Source organism: Vidua macroura, chromosome 7, assembly GCF_024509145.1.
Source record: "Vidua macroura isolate BioBank_ID:100142 chromosome 7, ASM2450914v1, whole genome shotgun sequence".
NCBI classification, from domain to species: Eukaryota; Metazoa; Chordata; class Aves; order Passeriformes; family Viduidae; genus Vidua; species Vidua macroura.
This window is the reverse complement of record NC_071577.1, coordinates 30,926,686-30,947,059: the sequence shown is the minus strand read 5'-3', so window position 1 is coordinate 30,947,059 and position 20,374 is coordinate 30,926,686. Positions and strand designations below refer to the sequence as shown.

General features: G+C 39.9%; 1 protein-coding gene across 1 annotated transcript in view; it reads right to left on the bottom strand.

Annotated features, from left to right (window-relative positions):
- The window catches only part of KALRN (kalirin RhoGEF kinase), a 407,865-nt gene that overhangs the window by 124,806 nt on the left and 262,685 nt on the right, over positions 1 to 20,374 (bottom strand). Inside the window, exon 11 of the mRNA XM_053983017.1 lies at positions 5,375 to 5,566. Coding sequence (XP_053838992.1) covers positions 5,375 to 5,566 — 192 coding nt within the window. The remainder of the gene's footprint in view (positions 1 to 5,374; positions 5,567 to 20,374) is intronic.

The window sequence follows — 20,374 nt, the reverse complement described above, 5'->3', positions numbered from 1 at the left end:
AGCCCTCTCCACAGCTACAATTATCAGAAAGATAAGCTGACAGGTGATCTGCCTTCTCCAAGGAATCTGCCATCCAGGCAAAGCACAGCACGTGTGTTACTCTATGGGCACCTCTGCCAGTTCACTTCTACAACATTCTCGAATTTCTGCCTGAAAATTCACCTCTGATGGGAGTAGGAGAATATTTAGGAACTGAGTACTTCTTAAAAATACCAAACACAACAGAACAGCATTTACTTAGAATCATAGAATCACAGAATCATTAAAGTTGAAAAAGACCTTTTAAATCACTGAGTCCAACCATCCGTCTAGCACCACCACTGCACAGATTCAGCTCCCAGCAAAAATCATGCTCATACTAATAGGAGGCTTAAGTCTAAGGTTTAATGTTTCACAGCTCTGCTGTGAAGAGGAGGAGCAGCAGATATTTTCAGAGTTTGATGTTGCATGCTGTCGTGCATCTATTTCAACTGTTAATATTATCCCAGTGAAGGACAAAATTTCTAGCTTTTGAACAGGACACATTGCTTCATTCTAACACTGAAAATTCTGGAGTATGAATCAGTATGAATATGTAAATATTCACTCAGTGAATATTTTATGTGCACAATTTGGGTCACTTTAATGTTTTATGCTTTCTTTTTTTTTTTTTTTTTTTTTTTTTTTTTTTTTTTTTTTTTTTTTTTTAATCTGGACATAATATGAAAAAAGGAACAAAAGTGCTGTCCAGGACAGGAGCAGTGTGTAAGACAAATGCGTGTTCAGAGAACAAGACTTTTCAGAACTTCCAGAAGTTGCCAGCAAGTGGAGTTGCTAAACTGAATATCCCCTGCATCACAAATTTTTATTATCTAGTGGGCGATTGCTCTGGAAAGTCAATATTAGCATAAAAGTCAAACAACAAATTTTTAAGTTCAGTAACATTAACTTTGATTCCTGTGTCAATTCACAGTGAGTGACAGGATTACAGGATATATCCCAGAACCACTGTCATGTTTGCTCCATGATTAACTTTGATATATTCTGTCAACTCTTCTGATGGGAGTCAATAGCAGCTGACCTCAGTCTGGTGAGCTTTCTGCTCCCTGTGTCCCAGCAGCTCTTCCTCAAAGTGAAGAACAAGCCCTGTCAGAATTAGTGATCTACACTGAAATAATCACCTAATCACAATATTCAACTCAAGCAGAGAAAGTTTAATTTCACAGGTCTTGATTATCAAGCAAAATTAAGTTAGCAGTGCCTGCCAATAAAACACTGTTACTGCTCCTGGCTGATAGGGCAGCCCCACTCCAATACCCAGCTGAGTAACCCCACTGATGTCTGTGGGGTGACCAAGGTGACCTACTGACTACAAAAAATAAAACTTATAATACAGGAAGCTGTCTGACACTTAATGGTCCAGGTCTTAGCTCTCACTTTCTCATGGCCTTATCAGACAAGATTTTCAGAGTGAAACTTTCCATACCAGGTGTCTGCCTAAGGCTGAACTTGATGAATTTTGAGGTGAAAGGGCCAGAATGAGAGAAAGGGACAGAAAAGGTACTTTGCCTGTGTTAGTTTTATTTCTGTTCAAATGAGATGCTCCAGACCCTCCATGCTTTTAAGCAAGGGTTTGAAATTTTGCAGGGCTTAGCGTTGATGTCAAGAATACACATTATGTCATTCATGTGAACATTTTCCCAAATTTGGTCACTCAGAAGACCTCTGCCAAGTTCCAGTTTGCACATGTTCATAGTAACCTGTTAGGAATCTGGCAGTTCCTTTTTCTCAACATTAAATATTTTCTGAGCATATTCAACCCCCCTTCTGTGGGCCAGGTAGGCATGGCAGGTTCCACATGGAAGTGCCTGCCCTGAGCACCTCGTCCTCCTGCTCTTCTGACCCACTAAAGAACAACAAAGCACAGGGCACGTGATCTGAAAACACAATTCTCTACCTCTCCTTTTTCTCATGCTGGACTCAACACAGAACTGGTAATCTGAGGCCCATTGAAAAATGAGAAATCTTGAGGTGGTAAGACATGTTTTTCATGCCCCAAAGAACTATGAAACAATTGCAGAACTGTTTTATAGTTTAGTTAAGGCCCATATACTATATACATATACTATAAATGGATCTAAATTCAGTGAAGTTCCTTCTCATTCTTAAGTTAGCAACTGCACCACCAGCCAATACAACAAGTAACACAACCTAAGTCATCACTTAACTATGCAAGAGGATTTAAAAATTTTTAATGATATAGAAGTTGTCACAGCACTCTTTCCTGTCTACATTTTAATACTTGGAAATGTAAAGTACACTGCAGAACCTTAAGTGTAAACTGCGAGACACTAAAATATTAAGATTCAGATAATGAATTGCAAGATGTTTTTCTTTTGTCCTTGAGGGTTTTGAGTCTTCAGGGTGTGATTTTACGGCATCTGCAACCTCTTCTCCAGGAAGCTCAAAAAATATTCTCTTTTAAACAAAATCAAATGCCAGCTAAGAATCTTCTATCATCATTTGATCCTAAAGCCAAAAGTTCACAGAAAAACATCAACTATCATGAGATTTGTGATAAAAGTGCAAGATCTGACAATCCTGACAATAATTTATTCAGATTTGAAGAAAGAACCTAAATTCAATTACACTTAATCCTGAGAGAAATTATTCAGGTATGAGTCTGTTGAATGCTTTTATGCCAGTGATAATAATTTATAACTTCACCCTGCTATACAGATAATTGGATTTGATTCCCATGGTACCAGGTTTCTGCTCACACCATCAGAAATGCTTTGGTCCAAAAGAATACAAAAATATTGACTACAAACTAGAAAAGCATAATGAATGCTACAGGACAGTGGGACTCACAAAATCCTGTTTACAGGCATGGCAACAGGACACCTACACTGCTCAAGAGTTTTGCCCCCAACAATCACTTATAGGATTGCTTCCAATTTATGCTTCTAAAGTATTATTACCACACCAAAAAGGCCTCATTTCAGCCTATTGTATGTATTGTTCAATAAGGTCACTTAAAAAACCCATCAAAATTATTGTTATGCTTAATTGACTTTTTTTTGGTATTCCTTCAACTGTATGAGTCAGTGTTTAGCAGAAGGGATCCTTTTTAATGCTTTCACATGAAATAAGCAGTGATTCAAGTCTACTGTAGTATAAAACAGCCACTCTGAATTTACATTACCCATGGGGTATCTACATTTAAATGACTCCCTAATTCAGCACTACCTATTGTCCTGAAGAAAATACAGGAAGACTGACTACAAAAGGAAACATTTCTTTGACAAGAGAAAAAAAGCAGGAGCAGTTAAAAGTTTCTCAAGTGATGAGAATCTGAGCAGTTGCATGTGGAGATGAAGAGGTGGGCAGAGTACAGGTGAAGGAGTGAGAAGTTCACAGTCAATGAACTCATCCACACCTGGGAATTACCACATCAGAAATTCACAAGTCACCTGCACTAGGAATACTGTCAGAAGAAACATGTTCATTGCAGGAAGATCTTTAGAATATTTCCAAAAAAAGAAAAAGTGTCAGTAAGACCAATTCTTTCTACTTAATTTGCCCTTTCACCAGTTGTGTCTAATCAATAGATTAATAAAACATGAAATAATGAGAATTTATGAAGCTTAGATGAAAAATGCATCTAGGCCATAGTTTCCTGCATCAGGGCCAAAAAAAATGAAGGGAACTTTTTTTCATTACCAAGGACATAAGAAAAAGAGCTGTTCATAGTTTAAGAAATAGTTTTAAGAACCACAAAGAATAAAGTTAATAATGATGGGTATTATTAAGTAAGTGATAACATCTTCTAGAATAATGCAAAATATGTCAGGTGTTAAACAGGTTAACATGGCAACCAAACTGCTTCTCCTCACTCCAAGACACTCCCAGGGGATGGGTTTGGATGGTCACAGCAAGTCCAGCCTCAGACCCAGCATGGCAGGTAGGAGGGCAAGGGAGGGCTGTGTGAGCACCAGGACTGGAATGGCCCCTGGTAAACACCAGGAATGGACCTCAGATCTCCCACTATTTTACTGCTGCTGCAGCAAAAGGATTCTTTGCCTTGACGTCTGCTGTGATTTAAATTGATCTGTTATTATTTAAATTTACCTATTTTATTGTTAATATTGCACTGTAGTCCCAATTCCTTCATACAGGGAGGTTTTATTTCCCAAAGCCAAATTAGGCTACCCAATACCAGTAACTATCTTTTTTTTACTAGTCATCACCTGCATAGGTGAATCAAGGTTAATCACAGCAGGAAACTGTTATGAAATAATTTTTACAGAGGAAATAACCAATTAAGTTTCCCCAGTGGCAAACCAGCATAGCTGCAAGTGTTTGAGTAACTCTGGGGACAACAGCATTATCCACCAGCTGAAAGTTAACTATATTTAGTTATTGCTGAAAGTATACTATATTTAGTATATTGTGGAAGCAGGATGTAAAAGAAAAACCTTCATATACCAACAGCTATAACTGTAAACTCCATCTTCCATACAAATATAAATAAATGTATGTATGTACCTTCTACTTCAGGGGCTTCCCAACACGCTGAAGCCTGATACATGCAACTTGTTTGTAACATGTAAATCAACAAGCAGAGGCAAAGCTTTCAGCTTCTCAGAGTATCTTCCTGATCAAGTGTGCTTTCACAAGCAGATGCTGCAGAGCATGAAAACAGCCATCCTGACTAATTCCATCTCTCTCAGCAGAAGCCCTGTCATTAAAAGTCACTCACCACTGAATGGCCTTTGGACTGCAGAAAATGTGAAGTATGCTTTAATTACATCCCCAGTGGCCTCCCATTTGATGCTCTGTCCACTGTATCTCCTCTGGCAAGTCAAGCTTATCTCTGGATATTTTTCAATAACACTAAACAGCATTTATTCAGGTCCTCACTGATTTACTGTATCAGTGTGTGGCTGTTTTTTCTTTAACAGTTGTTTTGAAAAGTCAAGTCTGCCTCATTAAATAATGTAAGATTTCTAGTAACACATAATGATATTGGCTCATTAATTAACAGTACATGTAAATGGAATCCTCAGAGGATCATGCTGCTAGCATGTTTATACTTAAAGTGTTAATATAAATTCATGTTCTTAGAAGAGAATTCTTGCTTTCTAACAATACATTCTAGTTGTGATTAAGCACCACTCGAGATGGTGGCGCTATATTTTAGTGTATTGTAACATTCATATGTTTCATTCACATTTTCTTTCCTCTTTATAACAGTTACTCATATGCATGAAATGAACTGGATAATATAAGCCCTGTGTGGTGAAAATCCCTTTTCTCTGTTATCTAAGTTTTCCGAGACAGCCTCTTGCAGCACTCTACAATACGCAGCAAAATTCCCTCGTGCACATCTTACCTCTTTGGTGTGGGTATGGAAGGAGACTGACATGTCCAAGAGAAGTTTCCTCTGTTCCACCCTCCGGACAAAGTCCTGAATCCGAACTTCCAGATGCCGGGCTGCTTTATAGATTTCTTCAGGGTCACATTCCCCAGTCTGAGCCAACTGCTCTGCAGCCTCCAAGAGCTTGTCTGCATTGGTGTACGTATTCTACCAGCAAACAAAGCAAGAAACACAGTATGAGTAATACACTGTGGCAAGTAAACCCCTGAAAGAGGCTGTTTATCCTTAAGGCATGAAAGCAAGCAACAATATTTCCACTAGGAAACTGGTAATACCAGAGTTTTAAAACAATAACAATATTTCCTAGTTGCATTGCCATCTGTGAAAGGAGAATGTATAAAGCTACATAGACTAATGCCTGAGTACACATGAAATTATTTCTTATTTGAAACACACCACCTCAACCCAATCCTGCCAGGCACGGCAATAGGACTTCCCATTTGTTTATTTCCAAGTTCCCTGCAATTTCTCAAAGATAATGGCATGAAGCAAGTGGGACTCACGAGCTCAGAAGGCTACAGTGCCTCACGTGACACTCAGCCACCAGCTCGCTGCAATGGCCTCCCAACTGCTCTCACATTACAGTGTGTAATCATGTTAGCCAGAGATGTCTCAGCCCCAAGAAATATTTGCCTTTCACTGGCTTTTGTGAGCTAGACCATGTCTTCAAGCTCCTTCTATGGTTTTTTTCCTCTTGTCCACTGTTCTGCATCATATTTCCAGATGGAGTGAGTCCATGTGATTTGCTTGCAGCTGCCAATATGTAATGCTCAGTTCCAGTTTGCCCAGGGCATGTACCTGCCCTGCATTATACAAGAATTTGAACACTGCATTATCCTGAATAGATTTACCCCACAGCCACAGCCTTTATGGTATGAGGTGTAGGACTCCTACTTCACAGACAGGGAGCTGAAGAACCCAGAAGCAAATTAATGTACCCAAGGTATGCCAGACTGTCAAGTAAGAGAGGGGAACTCCATCCAACTTATCTCAGGTTTCAAGCTACCTGCCCATCCATTCTCTCTCTTTTTCACATCTCTGGAAAACACCACTCAACTAATACACCAGAGAGTCTCATGAATAACAGGAGAAATGGAAAGTGAGTGCAGCCATCTTCTCCAGAACCATGGAGCTATGACTTAGTCAGCTATGTTTAGGCAAACTAAACAGAGCCAGCCCTTGCTGTCATATAAACGCTTTCTTCACTCAAGATGAGGCCAATAGCTCTTTGGTATTCAACACTTAACAAAATAAGGAGAGACAAAGATAGCAGCTTCAGGGTGTTTCCATTACTGGGCTAGATCTTTGGAACTGCTTGGCATCAGCTTGAGACTGCACTCACTGGGAATTTTAACCTCTGCTTCAACAGTAGAATTGTAGCACCTTCCTTGTCAAAATCCTCCTCAGTTTAAAAATGCATTAACTTGATGCATATACACAAAATACCTCTAACACTGTGGACACACACATATTTCTGAGCATTACATGAATACTATCAAAAGTAAAAGCCATGGATCAAGCCATGTTGTTCCTACTTAGACAATATCCTGCTGCAGTCAAAAGTTGTTGTTTGAGAAAATGTTCAATACAGAGATGGAGCACTGACCTCCAAGTTTAATGGGGGAACATATTTCCAGTTATAAAAAAGCAAAAAGAAAACATCTCATTCACTGTTCATTTTCCCAGTTTCTGAGGGCTGACTATAAATATCCGGTATTTGCATTTCTCCTTTTGGTCTGTGAAGAACATACTTGAGACAGTTTTGTTACCAATAGTAAATTTTTATTCCCTCACTTTCAAGCTACTGCTATAATGGTTAGGCTGTTAACAGCAGCAAAATTTTATGTTTTAATAATCATTTCTTGGAAACCTCTTTAGCTGAGAGTTTGTAAAAAATGTTCCGTTTAATGTGATCTGAATCAGGGTCGAGTTTCACTTAACAGTGAATGATCCCCTTCCAATAGTATTTGGAGCAGATGCCAAAGCTAGCACAATTTTTCAAAGTCTAGTCCACTCCAGTGTTCTTCACACATTACCACTACAACAACACACACACCAGTCCAGCTCCCTGAGCAGAAGACTGTTCTTGCTTTTATATGTATTATTTAGTGTACTTGTAAATGCCTTCCTTCTCTCCTCATGGCACAGATTTGGAACACAATAAAGTTTTATTGAAATATAGTATGGACATAGATTAGCTGCATTTGTCCCTAAGACATTTAGGTTCATCTCTGCTGAAAGCCACACAGTTTACTGACTTCAGTATATATAAGTACTTACTCCAGTAAATATGTGCTGTGTTGAGCTACCTGTGGAGGAGATGAGTTCACAAACACAATGACCAGATGTAAGTACACTGGTGAAAAGTGTGTAGGCTGGACCCTAGACTTTGGGGGAGATAGAATTCAGACTGTCCTCAACAGAGGCTCTGGCCTCACTGCACAGACAAAAAAAGATGTAGCAGCCCCTTTGCATTGCACAAGGTTCTCCAAAGGCACAGGGGATTTTCTGCAGGAAGCTGATGGGGTGTGGAAGGAGCCACACTCAGTGTTTCCCTGGGCTCTGACAGGCACTGTCAGCATACAGGGATGCTTCCCTGAAGAATGCATACCTAATCTGGGATGTGCTTGCATAAATGTGTCATGCACAAAAGGCTTGAACACAGCACATTTTGAGAATGGAGACATTTTTCTTCACCTTTTTTTCTGTCTTTGTCCACTGAGGTCACAGGTAAGTGTCTGAATTTAAAGACAGGTGCAGTTTACGATAGGAAAAACAATTAATGGTTATATTCCTGCCGTTCTAGAAGGAAGGCCTGGTGCTGAGAGATTTCTAGCTCACTGATGCAGATTTAAGAGATTTAGATACATTTCAGATAAGCAGCCACATTTGGGAGTTACCCACCCTTGCCTTGAACTCCTAAGCTTGATGTGCTCCTGAAAGGACTGTCCTCCTTCATCAGCTGTCTAGATATACACACAGCACAGGCCAAATAAGCCAGAGGTTACTAATTTGCTGAGGGCTTGCTCTACTTCTCTTCTGTTTGTTTGCTTAAAGTGCACATAAATCATACCAGATGTTGTTACACATATTAAATATTTTCATGTACATCTATTTCTCTACAAGCATTGAATCAAAGTGCTGTTGAAGCTGAGAGCTTCATTCTGGTTGGTGCTATAATGCTGCACTGCTTCCCTGCTCCCTACATTTTCATCCTGAGCTTGCTCTCTTGCTAGTAAGCTCTTTGGGGTACAGACTCTTATTTTATTATTTGTTTGAAGCACTTTATACTTTTTGGTGTGACATAACCCTGGGTCAGGCAGGGTGAGAATCCAAGACAGAATTAAGTTCTACAATGAAGAAAAGCATGAAATGCCTCCTTGTCCCACCATCCCAATCCAGAAGAGGTTAGCTCAGATTCCCAGACCTTCTGAGATCTGGCAGAAAAAAAATAATCCATGAGTTATAAAATTATATGCTTTCTGAAGTTTTAGGGTTGTGTGGCATTTTTCTTAACACTGTCTTAACCCATGAGAGAACTGTCATGTGCAAACCCTTGAAATTCTCAGTGAACTGCTAACTGGCATTCTACACTTCTGCACCATTTCATGCACAAAACCAACTTCCACCTTATAGCTCTTAATTATCTTTGTAGACCAATCTTTTCATAATGACCAATTTCAATCATGAAACCTGCAGACCCAAGGAAATCTATCTATCTATCTTGGTGAACTTCCTCACATTTTTAAGGTATTAATCAATTTAGCACAGCATTTTGGTTTTGGCCCATGTGCTTTTACAGAAAATTACTCCATGTAGTTTTTATCTACTGCTAGGAACTGCACATGTAAGTAGTTTATTGCTGCATGTTTTTAGGCTGATTACATTGAAAATAGCTGTGTCTAGTGATAGTCCAGGGCAGAGTTCATGCCCTTAATCGGGACAATTTTTTTTCCAGAACAATCTGCCTCTGCACACTATTTTACAGCTGTTTATTTTATTTGAGGGATTTTCATGGTAACTGTCTCCAAGCTCTCCAAAGTGTACTGAGCCATTCCCATCAGCCAGAGACAGATGTTTGTTGTAAACATCAGGAGAAACATGGAGGGGGGAACTGGGCAGGTGATCAGGTACATGATCACATTAAGCACAATCTACATACCCCAGACTTCACTTCCCAAGTAGGTGTTGGGATAAGGGGAATGAGGTAGCACTAGTCTGTATTGACCAAGCTCTGGGGCTGTGCAAGGCAGTTCCAGGCAAAGGTTCCTTGTATTGATTCAGAGAGCTTTGTCACCTGTGTTTCACCATGAAAAAGGCATGGAAGAGAAGGCATCTCTGGAGTCCAGAAATTACCAACTGGAGAGAGAAAGATGACTAGCTTAGACCTGATATTCTTGACTAAAGACAGGTGATGTGAATCCCTCATTATGCTTGCAGGCTGAAGTTTAGGAGACTTATTAGGCTTTCTCTGATCTGGTATCTCCTTTATGCTCTTTAGAGTTGTGACTTGACTCTCCAGTACCAAAGATGAAATGTCTGTACCAGCACTCCTGCTGGGAAGCTGGGATGTCAAGACAAAGTTCAAAGCCTGATACATCTCTTACTGAAAACAGTAAAAAGGATTTTACTGACTTCAGGGAGAACTGGGTCAGCCTTCTAACCATCTCCCCAAGATCACAGGAGAGAAAAAATGGCAAAGGGCTAAAAATAGAACTCTGAAGGACTGGTACCTGTTCTGTGCATAGACAGCAAGTAGAACTCCTGCCCAAAGAAACTACAGCACGATTCACTTGGGCAAAACTATAATTAGAGAGCTGATTCTGCAGTTCTTGTCAAGCCTTATAAACTATTGTTATCCTTAATTATAAAGCTCTGTTACTGCTATCAGATTCTTTGCTCAAGCTACTTCATTAAAATTAGCTCCAGTATTTGTTGAGGTTAAGTGATCTCACAGTCAGGCCTTTGTGAAGAATTATATCTTTAGTAACTTGATATTCTAAAGCTAAAATAAGCGACCACAATGAAACATTTCTTTGATAAATAAATCTGGGGTTTAAGGAAGCATCCATCTTTGTCAAAATTCCTCCTCCCTTAAGAAGGGCAAAGGCTAAGTGCATATGATGATCTAATAGAAGTTGTGATTTTATTCCGTTTGAATTGCACATAATCAAATCAAGACTTATATTCTTACTTGTGCTGTGTGGTTCTAATTCAAAACAGACTTACCAGGAATTATAGTTACAGAAGTTACAGGCAGAATATCTCTCTGAGGTAATGCAGCCACTCACTCTGTCAGTACAAGATTGCTCCCCACTATAAACTAGAATGGAAACTTCTTCAGACCTTTTAAAAAAATATCCAGGCTAATGAAATTTCCATCAGCACCTTCTTATTCAGACTGTTCTTCCCTTAAACATGGCAATTCATCTTTAGTTTTTCTTGTCATAATTTCATTCCAGTTCTTGCACTGATATCATGCTGATAACTAATGACTACTTTACAGCTCCAGCAATCCCATTATTTCAGTGAATTGTATAAAATATTATGTATAATATATTGTGTATATATATGTTTTAAATACAAATGTATGGAATTTTTCAGTATTTATTAGATATGAAATATTCCCAGGAATGACAAGGTGGATACAACCCAGAATCCTTGCTGACCGTTGTGAAGAACCCAATATTTTCCTGTGTATTTTTACTTTTATTTATGATTTTCTCTCAGGGTTCACATACAAACCGAGATGAATTTATTATTTGAATTTAAAAGGGTGACACGCATTACATCAACTGCTGAAATGCCAGACAAATTGATTAAAAGCTACCTCATACCTTCAAACTAATAAATAAGCAAGATTAGAATTAATAGCTGGGAATACATTAGCTAAAAGAATTCCTCTTTGTGCTATTTCATATTGAGTGCTTACTTTAGATTAAAAAAAATTGTTGGCTATGGTGTATTTCATCCCACCAATTGTTCATCTCAATCAGTAGTGCACTCATATGTCAAGTAGAAAACACTCCCATTACAACAATCATGCTAATTAACTCCAGTGTGATCACAACCATTATTCAATGAAATGCCAGTGAAATATGTATTGAAACAATGTTTTAAATTATATTTAAAATCACACATCTCATCCAATATTAATAAGTACATAAAGACACATAGATGCACATCTGTGTGTACATAGTACAAGTACACAAAGAACAAAAGCTTGCTTGGCAAAGATCTTCACTTCTCAGCCATCTTCAGTGTCATCCTGAGACCAAGAGAGGTGGACAGCTGGGAAAGCAAATTACATGTAGGCTCATTTTGCTCTTATAAAGATATTTCCGTTTTTATTTTCTGCCACCTTACGGGTCTTCTGGTAAAAGCATATCCAAACAGAATATTAAAATGAGATGATGAAATACTGCTGTTCCAATATTTTATGGTCTTTACAAGGATCTGTAAGAATTAGGGAAGATATCTGAAATTGATGATTATTGGCTAGGTTTTATTCTAGTATTCTATCCTTGGTAGTAGACATGAAAATAGCTTGGCCCTTTAATTTGGGAACACCCTTGCACAGGAACAGGAATGTGAAAGTGAGCAGCAGCAAGGAAAGGACAATGAAGACAACCAAAGAGTAGTTGTGGTGCCAAACATGAAACCAAACTCATACTGCTTGGTGTTATCCAGCACACCAAGTGTACCACTAAAACAGAATTGAGTGTATCACTAAAACAGAATTATCACTGCCCAATTTCATAATTGAGTAAGTTGCAGAGTGTACAACTGAGAGCTGCTCAAGTGACTGAATAGTAACTGAGCCTTTGAAATTCAGCAAAAATGAGGAAAACATTTTCTTTTGTGGAAATGACAAGGGAGCACAAGAAGACAGACTGTCAGGAGTGAAATGCAGCTCCTTTTGAAAGCTTCTTAAATGATTAATATAATCAAAAAACCCAGCTGGTTCACAGCAAAGCTCCACAACTTTTTTATGATAGAGGCAAAAGGGAAGGCAGGTGGAGAAATAAACATGGAGCAGTTCCAAGGTGAACAGCAATCCAGGAGGGCATGGTATTGTTTTCTGTCCCAAAAGCTCAAATCACATCTTTCCTGAGCCCTACAGACATGAGTGCAATCATGACAGCTTTATCAAGTCTGGGTGCTCTCTGGAATTGAAGTAACTCCAGGCATTCTGGGTTTAATATCATGCTCGTGGTTTGGAGATTCCAAAGACACAGCAACAACAGTAATAAAAGGCTTTGGACTTTCAGCAGCGCTGGCAACAGCCAGCACCAAATACAACTGGCATCATGGTTGCCTTAAAAACAAAAGCAGAAACAAACTTGTGAGAATGTGAATTCTGTGCCTATATTTTTATAAAACCTACTTTACATAAGACAGCAAAACATTTCCTCTCCGATTCTTCCACAACCACTACTCTGACTCAGCTATGCTCTTATTTCCATTAATGTGAAGATATGTTATAACACCTTTCCTGAAGCCCATTTGGAGTGGCATGGGACTGTTCATAGAATGAGATAATGCTTAAAAGAAGAAAATTTGGCAAAACTTTGACCCACAATCTCCTGATCTTTCAGCTTAAGAATTCCTACACAGCTGAATATTGAGACCACCAGTCTGGAGCACAACACAGTGCTGCATATACATCACATAAAGATCATTGTTTTTGTCTAGTAATAGATGACAAAAATGCAATACAGGCTGCTGCAAAAAGGTAAGTGTACCACTAATGCACAGGACCTCCAGATTTGCAGCAAAATCTTTTTTTTTTTTTTTTTTTTTTTTTGCCATAAATGAAAGGCCATCTCTGACAAGCAAACTGATTGTTGGCAGAAAAAATACAGAGGAAGATATACCACATCATTTTAGCACGGTCAGCGCACTGCTACTAGCTGAGGAAGGATGCAGAGATTTAATTAAATTTTTGCTGCTGCTCCTTTGAAATACAGATTTCCTCCCTGACATGCTGCATTGCATCAGCTCCCGTGCACCAGCCCAGGTGGGAGGGTGCAAGAAATGCTCTCAGTGAGGGTATCACATTTTGTGGTACCATCTCCTAGCACTGTCTCCATTCCCTCAAGACTCAGAGGGAAGCAGGGAGCTCCTTGGTGTTCTCCTGGGTCCCTCCAATTTGCCCTGTTAAATTTAACTTATAGCAAAGAATCACTTAAAAATTCATCACTTAAAAAAAATTAATTTCTTTCCAGAATAAACCTCATGCTTCAGTACATTGCCTGCCAGAAACAAACACACAATTAGAATAAAACACCAACACTTCTGTTCACAATTTGGGTATTTTAATTTGGCAAAAGGAGGTTTCTCAACATACAGTGTCTACAGGAATAGTAACACATCACCTGCCCACCACTCAGATAACATCCACCCCCATTTCCGTGCTCTCTGGACCTCAGATAATTGCATGGAGAATGCCCCTCTGCTATCTACAATAATAAAACTGTCTCCCCCAGCTTCAATTAAAATTGAAGTAACTTTTTACTTCACCTCCTTGTTCTAGCTGAGCATCTTTAGGAGCAGGTCAGCAAGATGGTCCCTGTGGATTCAGAATCTCTTCACTGTCAACATTAATTCATCTCTCTGTCATGGTTTACACATTGGAGTTTGTTTCAAATGAGTAGAAACCATTCTCTGAATCTTATTAGATTTATAAATCAATTTTTCACCACCGTTACTTCCCTGACATGTGAACTGTCTGTACGGCTTACCCATCAAATTAGTTCTTCAGAGCTGCCACCAAAGCAGGTTGGACTAAAGGCTTTGTCTTCCCTAAAACTTCAAAAGATTAAAATCTCCTGTAACACCTAGGAAGTATTGTGTAACTATTATTATTTATATTGAAGAAAAATGGAAGGAGGTTTCGCTACCCTAGAAGTAACAGACCATTTTATTTATTTTATACCAGACTTATTCCTATACTTTAGAAAAGTTCCAGACAGGAACTAACATTTTTCATGTTGGCCAGAAAGCACTCATATGGGGTGCACTATAAAAATGTGTTCTACTGTGTGAATGAAATTCGATTCAGCTTATCCATAAGCAAAACAAAGATTTAGAAAGATATCATGGTTTTATTTCTGGCTCTTATTAGGGGGCCACACATGCTCTGAGATAAATATATCTTAATAATGACTTACAGTGAGAGATCTGGTACAGAGGCATTCCCACCAGAAATTTTCATGCTATAAAACATACTGATTGCTGGCAAGTAGTAGATATCCATGAATATTGCAGGCATATGAGATACTGCCCCTATAGTCAACATCTACCATATTTTTTACTAATAAAAAAATCCTGACAGCTTTCTAGTGTACTCTTTATTTACTGTTGCTGAGTCCTTCCTCTTTCTATCCAATTCCCTTCAAAAATCCCAAATCATCCCCCAAAGGATAAGACTGGCCATAACATGAGACAAAGCAAAGATCAGATAAATTTTCTTTGAGCTGTCTTTTGATCTCTCTCTGCTTACTGTCCCTGTGCCAAACCCCACCCTGTAGGCATGTCCAGCAGGTCCAAACAGCAAGTCCCATTCCTGCCAGCATTCTCATCCCAAAATAATCTGCTTTTTTCACATCCCAATGTTAGCACACAAATCAAATTCTGCTCTGTGCTCTGAAATATCTATTTTTTTATAAGAAACCTAAATTTGAATGGTTAAATGACCTACTGACCCAGTTCTCCACCCCAAGGGGGAGCACACTCGGGAGGGATGACTGGCATTTCAGCGTGGCTGCACAGCCCTGGCCGTGCTGTAGGGCTGCTTCTCTCCTGGTTGGTTTTAGTGCATGACAGAGCAGTGAAGCCTGAGCAGTGCCCATCACTCAGTGTGCACTGAGAGGCTGTGCTGTGGCACAGATAAAACTGTGAATCCTTTGGGAAGGGGCCTGGAACTGGGGGAGCAACTCTCTACCCCAAGTCAGAAAAGTTTTTTTGTTTTTTTTTTCCCAAAGGACAAATGGTCTGAATGCTTTCCTGACTAGGTGGTACTTATTGTGAGCCACTTTTCTGGTGGGAGCAAACACCTACCTCTGATTTTTTAAGAGGTTTCAGTTAGGTCTATTTTAAGCCTAAACCAAACCCAAGAAGACAACAGAAAATAAGACTCAGATGGTACCAGACCCTTCCCCACCATGGAGCACTGCAGGTTTCCAGTCCTTCCTGCATTCAACTTTGATATGTGGGCATCGACAACTCCAAGCTCTGGTTGTCAGTAAAAATCTTGGCCACTTTCAAAATAACCAGGAGCCAGAGGCCAAACCCCAGTGCTCTCAGCCATCTCTCCCCTCCAAGCAGGAACACCCTTCATTCCACCCCCCAGTGCACTTGCTTCAGCTGACACATTTAACATGAAGGCTGCACATTCCATTCCCTGATACTAGTGAGTCACAGCCACCCTTTTACAACGTGCACTTCTGAACTGAGCCTTGACATTACTCCAGTGGAGGCAACAGCAGGCTCAGCATTCTGCTTGCTGCAAAGCTGGGGGTCTCACCAATGTCACAAAGACTCACCTACGCTGCCCAGAAAAAAAAACAGCACTGACAAACTCTCATGCATTGGACAAAACACCCTGATAAAAATGAGAGTCATGTGTTAATAGGAGGCAGTGCTGTTGTTCTGGAGCATCTAGTGGTTTCTATTCTATCAGCTGCATATTAAAACAGGCAGTCATGCTAAACTAACACATATGCACATGCTCACTGACAGGTCAGAGACACCTCCTGTCTCAGTTCCTGACTTCTTGCAAATTCTGCAATTTCTTTCTCTCCAAACAAGCATCATTTCAAATGTAGAGGCAGGAGAAGGCTGATTCTGCTTGCTTTTCTCATGTCAATATCAAAATTTCTCTCCCCAGCTCAGCAAAGGAGGAGAGGGCTCTGTGTTTCTGCATGTGGTGCTCTGAACCAGACACTAAACAAAGGTGCCTAAATGCCTCAAACCAGAAGCCATTTCCATAGTGATACAAAACAGCGCTTCCTTGGGACTTGGTTATGCAAAACCAGACCTCACAAACCACAGTTAAAGAGGGCAATATTAATGGCTGGGCTATAAGCACTGAATCAACGAGTGAATTATTTATATGTACATTAGGATTTTTGTCCCTATTCACACATGTAATTCCAAAAGTACTCTGTAAATCCACCGAGGTTGCCCTATGTTTATACAGGGGAAATTGAGACCTGAACACTATCACAGGAAAATAAATTTTAAAAATAGGTTTATATGCAATAAAAAGATGGTTGAACACTTTCAATTTATATATAACCAGTATAAAACCTCTGCAATAGTCTCATAATGCAAGTGTAGTTTTTAGACAATTCAAACACCTGATGAGGGACTAAGAGAACATCCTTCATCTGGACAATTAGGGATGCATGATAGGACAGAAGAGAGGCACAATCACACTGCCAAGCAGCTTCTCTGCAGTGTAGAGACATCAAACTGGATTCTCCACTCTTCAGAACAAGTTAATTATAAGCCATGTATCTTAAATTGGAAGTGTGATTTTGTTCTAAATCTTGTGCAGCAGAGTGATCAATGGAACTCAGTCTATTTCCAGAAAATTTGCAATGATAACAAATGATAAACAAATGATAACAAATACTTTAAATCTGTCCTTGAAAATGGTTTTACTCTGTTACTGCATACAAATCCCTGATATTGGATTAATCTACATTAAATTTCCTTTTTACCAGTGTCTGCAAATCAGCATATTTGTGGTTTACAGCAATGTCATAACCAGTTGTGCCATTCTCCTAAAGCCATCACTGACTGGCCCGGAGGCAGCAGCACAGCCTGGGGCAGCTCCTTCTACTGCACTAGAACAGAATCACAAAGCAAAAATGCTGATACGATTCACAGTGTTGCTCCTGTCCCCTTGAGCCTTCCCATTATCAATAGCTACAAGAAATTGAAGAGTACCAGTCCACCATCATTATAAATGAGACTTGGGCATTGCTGCAATTAATCTTCTGGAATCGATAAGGTACAGTTTGATAACCCACTGACCTGCCAATAAGAAGAGCACAAAGAAAAATGACCAGAAAGTTTTAAAAGCCTTTAGATGATGATGGTTTTCATCAACACAGACAGGTCAGTCAGAACAGCAGTGTTTTTTTTAAGTGGGTAGATTTCATAGAAATTGTCAGGGGTAAATAGCTTTTGTTTCAGCTCTAGGTTTATTCAGTTGATACATCAGTACCATATTGAATATATTTTTAGTACTCAGTTTATATAACATATCAGTGCTATAATTTTCCAGTGTTCTCTTTAAGAACTTTTGGGCCTAAAAAAACCAAATTCCAGGATTTATCTTCTTTAGGAAACATTGGCTCTCTTCTGATGCCATTATAGAGCCTGTCTAAAAAGAGATTCCCCACTATCAACAGACCATGGAGTACCACTGGCCACCGATTCAATTCCATTGCTTCCACAAGATTTGCCAGGTTGCTGCTACCGGAGTCTCCACGGGACTGAGATCCACAATGTGCTCTGAAGAGTCCTTCCTTCACACCTCCTGAGGGAAAACACGTCTCACATGCCCTGCTTCCGACTTAGGTCTGGCAGTCGAGTCCCCACAGCATCACATCCGACCCAGGCAATCTGCCCAAGCCTTCCCAGCCTTTCTGGCTCCTGGCCCAGGCTGTGCAGACCCATTTCAGTATCTCTGCTCTTGCACTGCAGATAGGTCCCAAGGCACTCAGAGGCTTCTTGATTCCATGCACAGAGTTGTACCATGGCTCCCATGATAAACTATCTGGCCCCTAGGAATGCTGTTAGAAGCTTTTGGATCCAGCAGGCCCTAGGTAACCTCCACAGACAGCCCGTGTATTGGCAGTTCCACTGATCTCTGCTGTCTGTGACTGCCAGATGCAGCATGATGCCAGCCAGGAGGAGAAACCAAGAGTTCTGGAGCTCCTGCACCATGGTACAAAGGCCTGTGTAATCTGCTGCCAGTGGGCATTTTTTCCTCTTTGTGTAGAAGTGAATACATTTACATAAATGAAGTGAACAGGAAAATGCACATTATAGCTTCAGAACTTGCTAATGGCCATGTAAAGGGTGATGAAAATAAGAGTAGGACTGATTTTTGTTGCCTGTCTCATGTTTTTGTTATTTTAAAAAAGATTTGGTATTACTGAAAGTACAGTTATTATTGCCAACTTTGAGCATATTTCTCACCAGGTTTAATTGTCTGTCTCTCCCTGTTTTGGCTTAATATTTCATCCTACATAGGATTTTAGTCACTCAACCAAAAGAGAAAAACCCAGTATGACCAGCAAGCTACTCCTTTCAACAATCAGAGAGGTCACAAAATTGTAAGAAGTGAAAAAAAAAAATAAAATTAAAAACCCACCCGAGGACAACACTTCCTACATGCTCATTATCAACATGGACTCGTAATTTATTCCTAGCTGTTTTATCAGTACTGAACTTCATGACAAACTTTAGAACAACAATGTCCAGCAGAGCTGGAATTTGTATGGGAAAGCACTAGGTTTTTATCCTGAAGGCCAAACAAGTAGCTGTTTGCAATTCAGCTTTGGCCTGGCTATTCCATTACCGCACATAGTTTTAAAGCAGTTCAAGTAAAACTATGTGGGACTGAGAGGTCACACAATACTATTTTTTACCTGCAAAATTTCTTACTGGATCCTCTGGATATTTCACATGACAAACAACATAACTATTTTTTCAACATATTTGTACCTAAAGTTCTTTTTATCTGCAAGGGCTTTTCAAAAACTCTGAATTGACAGTACTTTAGGAGCAGTGGAGGAAGGGAATACTCTAGAAAGGAATATTGGAGAACAAATTGCTTCTCAGATGAAGAACATCATCTGATCTTTGATTTCTTATAGCTGATACAGGCCTTTGGCTTCCAAGGCCTCTGCTGAAAGCCTTCACTTGAAGAAAACAATAAAAGGAAGAACTGAATCTTAAAGGAACTGTGCATATACACAAAGGTTAATTTTGATGGTACAAAGCCAGTGTTCAGGTGTTTAATCATCATCTTCCAAAGCTGTCTTGGAGGAAGGCAAGCACAGACACCCAAGAACAGGAACACTGAATGGCTCCCCAAATGCCAGAGTGCAAAGTCCAGCGCTTTTCTCACATTTTGTCTGGCTCTTCTTCTTTGCAATAATTCAAGAATAGACCACTGCATTGCATTTATGCCTTGGCAAAATGGATCCCATAAAGCTTTCGAAGTTGGGAATAGAGGATTCAGCCTTGTACCTAAGTCAAAACTGTTCTAGACACAAGGCCTGAACCAAGAGCTGCTGCACTGGACAAACCCCATGAACTCTGATGGCCATGCTCAGCCTCCAGTCAACCTTCTCACTGTGTTTGATAAGAAGGGACAATCCTACACATTTTGAGCCAAGGCTGTTCAGAACATGTGCTTTGTTGTGATATTTCACCTTGTAAACATCAGCGCCTTTGGATTACCATGAAAAACACACCAACTATTGCATGCAAACACACCAACTATTGCATGCAAACAAACCCAGTTGTAGCTGTGAGCTTAATGTGGCCCAAGAGCCTTGAGAACAGCTCCAAAGATCTGAGAGCAGCTTATCCCATAAACACAGAGGACAAGCATCACCTTGACTTAAACCATGGACCGCCCAGCTTTGCATTTAAAAAAATAAAATATTTGGGAGTGGTTTTTTTCCTGGGTGACCTTGAACAACGTGTTTTTTGGCAGGGGTGGGAGAACACCATGGGACAGGGAGTGAGCCAGCTTCCACTTCTGCTTCATTTCACTGCGAGACAATGTTTGGTTAGTTTGGATGAGAAACACCGGCTCTGTTTGCCATTAGCGCTCCAGGCTCTCCAGCGCACTGTGAGTGCCATCTGCAGGTGGAAATCTGCGCTGGTTCCCGGCTGAAACGGGGATAAACCTGAACCACGGGA